General features: G+C 38.6%; 1 protein-coding gene across 2 annotated transcripts in view; it reads left to right on the top strand.

The window, feature by feature from the left end:
• Positions 1–7,998, top strand: part of ACSM3 (acyl-CoA synthetase medium chain family member 3) — a 57,067-nt gene that overhangs the window by 38,578 nt on the left and 10,491 nt on the right. For both annotated transcript variants that reach the window (XM_003790696.3, XM_023513779.1), the window contains 5 exons: positions 1,725–1,868; positions 1,972–2,128; positions 2,714–2,793; positions 5,137–5,260; positions 7,807–7,887. In XM_003790696.3, coding sequence (XP_003790744.1) covers positions 1,725–1,868; positions 1,972–2,128; positions 2,714–2,793; positions 5,137–5,260; positions 7,807–7,887 — 586 coding nt within the window. The remainder of the gene's footprint in view (positions 1–1,724; positions 1,869–1,971; positions 2,129–2,713; positions 2,794–5,136; positions 5,261–7,806; positions 7,888–7,998) is intronic.

The following is a 7,998-nucleotide window of genomic DNA, read 5'->3' as shown; positions in this document are numbered from 1 at the left end:
CAATAGTGTACCCATTAAGTAGGTTTTTGCCCTTCTTTCTCTTCCCTACTTCCTGCTTGATTATTTTTTGTTGTTTTTGAGGAGAAAGAGAAGTTTATTAATTTTTTGGTCCCCCTGCTTGAGTTTTAATTCCCTCTCTGTACATGTGTGCTCATTGGTTAGTTCCAGTTTAATAGTGAGTATATGCAGTGTTTGTTTTTCCATTATTGAGAGACTTCACTTAGATTAATGGTCTCAAGTTCCACCCCAGCTTTTGCCAAAGGTATTAATTCATCCTTTTTATGGTTGAGTAGTACTCCATGGTGTGTGGGTGGGTGCACACATGTATACACCACATCTTATTAATCTATGAATTGATCCCACATTGATCATGAATTGGTCCCACATTTTTGCAATTGTAAATTATGCTGCATAATTTACATTTATGTAAATGTCTAAAAAACATTTGGGCACAGGTATATGTTTGGTAAAAAGACTTCTCTTCCTTTGGGTAGATAGCAGTAGTAGATTGCTAGATCAAATGGTTGGATTAAAAGTTTTCTTTCTAACTAAAATCCTTCCTCTACTGGATGGATTCTCTTTAGTCTTACTGTTTACTATAACCAGAAGTACAGTGATTCTCTTGTGGGAACAAAAAACCATACTTTCTGACCCAGCGTGGTGGCTCATGCCTATAATCCTAGCACTCTGGGAGGCAGAGTTGAGTGTATTGCCCTGAGCTCAGAGGTTCAAAACCAGCCTGAGCTAGAGTAAGATCCCGTCTCTACAAAAAAATAAAAAGCTGGGTGTTGTGGCGGGCACCTGTAGTCCCTGCTACTTGGGATGCTGAGGCAAGAGAATCACTTAAGCCCAAGAGTTGGAGGTTGCTGTGAGCTACGATGCCACAGCGCTCTACCGAGGGCTACAAAGTGAGACTCTGTCACAATAAAAAATAAATAAATAAATAAATAAAAGAAAAAAAGAAAATTTTAAAAAAGCTTCAAACTAAGACAACTGAAAGCAAATTAAGAAAAAAAAACCCCAAAAACAAAAAAATATACTTTCAGGATTTGGCTGAAACACACTTTCAGGAGTTTGCTATATGTCTCTTTTAGTTTTGCAGGCCTTATGGTCTTTATTACAATGACTCAACTCTACCATGTAGTATGAAAGTGACCACAGATTATACATCAAAATGGGCAAGAAAATTTTATTTACAAAAATAAGAGATAGGCTAGATTTTGCCAGTGGGCTACAGTTTGCCAACCCCTGTCATTGCCCATCACTTGCACTAAAAAGTATTAATATAATTATTTTGAAAAATTACATTTTAAAGCATCCACAATGGAGAGGAAGGGGAAATATTTCACATATCTATGATTGTAAGATCACAGAGTCCTCACTGTCCTGGAGGTATGATAAAACCTCAGAGTTTTTTAAATGCTTTTGTTCTTCTTTATTAGACAGTATAAAAGCTATGAAATCAGCTATCACATGTATAAATAGGCCTTTACACAGAGAAAAATGATTAAATAAATAAATAGGCTTTTGATGGCAACATTTAGTTTAATTACAGAAATCACCTAAAAAGATAGAGAAAGAGATGGCTTTTGCCTTGTAATTCAGTCTAAATCACTGAGGCCTGATTTATGACATGGAGAAGAAGTCCAAGTATATAATTTCTTGAATCTTTTCAGTGGTAATAGTCTATAATATGCAGAGTCACTATAGCTTTTCCTTCACAGACATGTCAGTGACAACCACACCTGTGTGAAGACAAAACATGATGAAATGATGGCCATTTTCTTCACCAGTGGAACAAGTGGATCTCCTAAGATGACCGGGCACACCCATAGCAGTTTTGGCTTAGGATTATCTATAAATGGAAGGTACTTCCACACAACTGCAGCTTAAAGTGTCGAAACAGCCAAGATGATGTCTTATGTACTGGTCTTATACATTTGTTTTCAAGGCTATTCCTTGTTTTTCCAGGTTCTGGCTAGATTTGACACCCTCAGATGTGATGTGGAATACCTCAGACACAGGCTGGGCAAAGTCTGCGTGGAGTAGTGTTTTTTCTCCATGGAGCCAGGGAGCATGTGTATTTGCACACTATTTACCCCATTTTGAGCCAACTTCTATCTTGCAAGTAAGGCAGAGCACAGGAGATCAACATTTAGAAATGCATTAGCAGTATTTCTTACAAAACTGGTGAAAAACTTGCAGAGATCAGAGAAGACAACATGATTTAAGATGTCACATCCAAAAAGTCAGTAAGCCTAAAAAATGATAGACAGTTATCCCCCTCCATCCCTGCAGGTTCCAATCCTCGAGTCAACCAACCACAGATTGAAAATATTTGGGAAAAATATCATAGAATGAAACATAATATAAATACAAAACATGATATAACAGCTATTTATCTAGCATTAACATTGTATTAGGTATTATAAGTAATCTAGAGATAATTTAAAGTATACAAGAGGATGTGTATAGGTTACATGAAAATACTATACTGTTTTATGTAAAGGACTTAAGCATACTTGGATTAGGTATCTGCGAGGGTTCCTGAAACCAACCCTCTGCTGACACTGAGGGGTGACTGTACAGAGAAAAGGTATGAGTATATTTACATTAAAATAAACAATGTTTAAATTGTGCTATGGCTACCAAAGACATTTAAGAACTTATTAAAGTGCAGTAAGACCAAGAGTTTACTTTTTCTAAATTGCAGACACTTTCCAAGTTTCCTATCACAGTCTTCTGTACGGCGCCAACTGCTTACCGAATGCTTGTACACAATGATATGACCAGGTAATAAATGTTGGTAAGTAGGCATTTAGTGAGAGAAGGGTAGACAAGGACTTTCTGCCTAAAAACATAGCTGCAGACTAGTAGGTGCAGGCTATAGCAATCTCTTCCCTTCTTCCTCCTCCTTCTTGCTTACATTCTGCATGTAAATGATAATTACTGTGCCCAGGGCAATTATCTTCTAAACTAGGAAAGGAAAGGGTGGGTTCAGCTACATCTATAGCTCTGAGCCCAGTGGTTATGGGTAAGATATTTAATATTTCGAATGATAGCATTTACCTGAGCTGAGAAAGTAGATAAGTAGATGTTCCTATTTGGAAACTTATCCCAGCAAGTAGAAAAGAGGATGCATGTCTTTTAGTCTATTGCTGACTCCATTTGAAAGGGTGCATTGGTAATCTGACAAAAAAATTTAAAAAGAAATGACAGTGATTGCCACACTTAATAGTCCTGGTCTCCAGATATGAGGGATTTTTTCCCCCCACACAGACCAATTCTCCAACATCAGCTGTCCTGAAATTTAATTCAATTCTGCTACTGTCTACTTGGAGTTAGCATCATATGCAACAGGTTAAGAGATTACTCCCACAAGACTTCCTACATTTCAAATTTCACACATAAGTCCAGCTGTTATCTGTGCTTCTGACCAATTGGCACATACCCTTCCTTGGGTTCAATAATTTGCTTTGATGGCTCACAGAATTCAGGGAAATTCTTACATTTACTGGTTTATTATAAAGGATATGATAAAGGTTATAGGTGAAGTAAGTATATAGGGCAAGGTCCACAAGGGCCCCAAGCACAGAAGCTTCTATCCCTGTGTAGCTGTGGTGTACGACCTTTCCAGCATATGGAAGCTCTCTAAACACTATATTTCAGGAATTTTTTTTTTGAAGCTTCATAATAAAGGCATGATTGGTTATTGAGTTAATTTCTAGCTCCTCTCCTCTTCCTGAAGGAGGTCGGAATTCTGGTTTGGTCTTTCTAGCAACTAGCCCCCATCCAGTAGTCCCAAAGAGAATTGCCTCATTAGAAAAAAGACAGTCCCATCACCCAAGAAATTCCAAGGGATTTAGGAGATCTATGTTAGGAACCTGGTCAAAGACCAGACACTAGAACAAAAGGTGCTCCTACCATCCCTGTCACTTAGGAAATTACAAAGGTTTTAGAAGTTTTGAGCCAGGAATCCAGGATGATGACCTAATACAGGTTAAGTTTTCCTTATTTGAAATGCTTGAGGCCATAAATGTTTCAGATTTCATTTTTTTTTTTTTATTTTGGAATATTTGCATTATGCTGGTTGAGTGCTCCTAATCTGAATGTCTGAAATTTGAAAAGCTCCAATGAGCATTTTCTTTGAGTGTCATGTCAGTGTGAAAAAGGTTTCATATTTGGGAGCATTTTGGATTTTGGATTTTCAGTTTAGGGGTGCTCAACCTCTATATATTTCTCATTATATTACAGTATCACAGATGAGTATTCTAAAAGTGATTTTATTTAATTTTTAAATAGGAAATAATTCACAGGCCATAAAATTCAATAGGTATATAAAAAAAATGTATAGTGGAAAATCTTGCTCCAAACGTTGTCCCCAGTCACCCTCTTCTCCTCTTCCAGAGAGGCACCCTGTGTTTCCAGATTCTTGTCTATTCTCCCTGAAAATACACAAGACAATATGTGTATGGTCTCTTCCTCCCCATTATAATCATAAATGGTAGCATAATGGACCTAGTTCTGTACCTTGCTTTTTCCCCCTGACAATATACACCCTGGCACTGTGTTGTCCAATATGGTAGCCACTAGCCACAAGTAGTTATTTAAATATAAATTTTAATAAAATTAAAAATTCAGTTTCTCAGTTGTACTAGCCATGTTTCAAGTGCTTGATGTTCGTATAGGAGTAGCGTATATTATACCATAGTAGATAGTACACATTATAGAACACTTCTATCATGACAGAAAGTTCTACTGGACAACACTGTCCAAGAACTTCCTCATTCTTTTTTACAGTTATATAGTATTCTACTGTATAAATATCTCCCCATCAATTTAACCAAACAATTGGTAAACTTTTCATTGCTGATAAACGTTATTATGGGTTACCCACCCTACAGAGAGACGGGCTTTTCTTTGCCACAAATTACCAACCTCTCTTGCCAAAAAAGATAGAAAAGAGAAAGAAAAATTGATATTTTGGGTATTATTTTATTATGTTAGAATGACTTATTTTGTATGGGGAGAGGAATAAGGAAGAAAGTAAAATACATTTCATACTGAAGTTCATTAGAAATAATCCTACTTTCTACTTCCCTCCAAAATCTAACTTGTTATCTGTTTTCTGAGAAGCTATAAGTTCAAAAACTTAAAGCACTGTGTGAGCGCTGGGGAACCAATCAATCCTGAAGTGATTGAACAATGGAGAAACAAGACTGGCCTTGATATCTATGAAGGATATGGACAAACGGAAACGGTACCTAATCTCACTGAAAAGACAGGGCTGAACTCGATTTAGTCAGATGAATAAAAACCCATGGTCTATTATAACCTTATAATTGTTTGAGAGCTAGGGAAAGAGTGGAGTGATTATTAAACAATTTAGAAAACAGCTTGAGAGAAGCTTGTTGCAAAAAAGCTCTCTAAAAGATAGTTGTCTAAATAGCAATTCATTGAGAAAAACTGCCAATAACTAACTGATCAGGGCAAAAGCATTATTGTTTCATTTTGCTTTCTCCCTTCCAACCAACCTCCCTCCCTCCCCTCCCTCCTTCCCTTCCTTCCTTCCTCCTTTCCTCTCCTCTCTTCTCTTTTTTTCTTTCTTCCCTCCCTCCCTCCTTCCTTACTTTCTTTTCTTTTCTTTCTCTCTCTCTACTCTTTCTCTCTTTCATTTTTTGAGACAGAGTCTCATTCTGTTGCCCCAGGGTATAATGCCCTGGCTTTAAAGCTCACAGCAAAGGCCAGCATTTGTGGCTCAATGGGTAGGGCACCAGCCCCATATACAGAGGGTGGCGGGTTCGAACCCTGCCCCAGCCAAACTGTACCTGTAGTCCCAGCTACTTGGGAGGCTGAGGCAAGAGAATTGCCTAAGCCCAGGAGTTGGAGGTTGCTGTGAGCTCTGACAGCACAGCACTCTACCGAGGGCGATAAAGTGAGACTCTGTCTCAAAAAACAAACAAACGAAAAGCTCATAGCAACCTCAAACCCCTGTGCTCTAGTGATCCTCTTACCTCAGTCTCTCAGGGAGCCACGAGCAGTGGCTCAAGCCTGTAATCCTAGCACTTTGGGAGGCTGCAGTGGATGGATTGTTCAAGCTCTGGAGTTCCAGAACAGCCTGAACAAAAGTGAGACCACCCAACCTCGGCCCAACAAAAAGATGTAGTATCTTTTTTGTAAAGGAAAAACTACTGGATCTGCTGAAAGAAAGATTTCTCTCTTATGTGATAGGGAACTTTCTCAGGGCTGCCTCACAATAGAAAATGCTGAGCTCTTTGTTATGTAAAGCATTTAAGAGTTTGCTGGACAATTTATCAAGTATACTCTAAAAAGGGTTTTATAAAGAGCTCATAGTGATAAGAACAAGAAGAAATTCTACAGGAAAAAATGAAATAAGAACAAAAGTGTTTTTTTCATTTTTTTGAGACAGAGTTTCACTCAGTTGCCCTGGGTAGAGTGCTGTGGGGTCAAAGGTCACAGTAACCTCAAACTCCTGGGTTTGAGTGTTCCTTTTTCCTCAGCTTCTAGAGTAGCTAGGACTACAGGCACCAGCCACAAAACCTAGCTAGACAGGCACCAGCCACAAAGCCTGGGTACTTTTTCTATTTTTAGTAAAGATAAGGTGGAGAAGGGGTGGGTCTCACTCTTATTAGAGCTGGTCTGTACTCCTGAGCTGTTCACTCCAGGTGTGAGCCACTGTGGCTAACCCCAGAGTGGTTATCTTGTAGAACAGAGAGGGGTAAGATGTAGCAGATAAGGGAACAGCTGAAAGAAACTTCATAGGCTCAGTGCCTGTGGCTCAAGTGGCTAGGGCACCAGCCACATACTCCTAAGGTGGCGGGTTGGAATCCAGCCTGGGCCCGCCAAAACAATGACTGATGCAACCAAAAAATAGCCGGGCATTGTGGCAGGCGCCTGTGGTCCCAGCTATTTGGGAGGTGGAGGCAGGAGACTCACTTGAGCCCGGGAGTTGGAGGTTGCTGTGAGCTGTGATGCAACGGCACTCTACCCAGGGGAATAACTTGAAGCTCTGTCTCAAAAAAAAAGAAACTTTTCATAGTGTGCCTTTTTACCTGATATAATGCTTCAATGTATTAATCTGTAAATGTGTTACCTGGCTAAATATTAAAACTCCAAAAATAAAATTAAAAAGAATTGAGAAATGTATTAAGTAGAAATAGCCTAACAAGTATTGTGCTAAAATGAGTACAAATATTAATATACTCATGTTTTGGCTAGGTCTGGTGTGGTTCACCCCTGTAATGAATCCTAGCACTCTGGGAAGCTGAAGCAGGAGGATTGCTTGAGGTTAGGAGTTTGAGACTGGCCTGGACAATGTAGAGAGATCCTTTCTCTACAAAAAATATAAAAATTAGCTAAGTATGATGGCATATACCTGTAGTCCCAGCTACCCAGGAGGTGAGGTAGGAGAATTGCTTGAACCCAAGAGTTTTAGGTTGCAGTGAACTATGATGCCACTCATTGCACTTTAGCCCAGGCAACAGAGACCTTGTCTCCAAACAAACAAACAAATACACACACACACACACACACACACACTCTCTTGTTTTAATCAATGTGGGTATTTCGGTCATAATTTTATTGTGTTGTAACTTTATTACATATACATGTATATCTGTGTATTTATTGTTTATCACTATATTCCATGAGAGCAGAGACTGTTTAATTTTCAGCCCAATTCACAGTAAATTCTCAGTAAACATTTATTGAATGAATACATGATGGATGAATGAATAAATTTAGTTACTTGTAACATTATCTTACTTTTTCTTCTGCTTTCCACAGGTGCTAATCTGTGGAAATTTTAAGGGAATGAAAATTAAGCCTGGCTCAATGGGAAAGCCTTCTCCAGCTTTTGATGTTAAGGTTTGCACCCCCTCTTCCAGGAGATGTTTAACAATCCCACTCCCATATACACTCTCTTTGTTTTGATAATGATTCTCTTATTTCCATGGTACAGTCATTTTTTTTTTTTTT

Source organism: Otolemur garnettii, unplaced genomic scaffold, assembly GCF_000181295.1.
Source record: "Otolemur garnettii isolate 467f Iridium unplaced genomic scaffold, OtoGar3 scaffold00044, whole genome shotgun sequence".
In the NCBI taxonomy this organism is placed as follows: Eukaryota; Metazoa; Chordata; class Mammalia; order Primates; family Galagidae; genus Otolemur; species Otolemur garnettii.
This window is presented reverse-complemented; position numbering and strand designations above follow the sequence as displayed.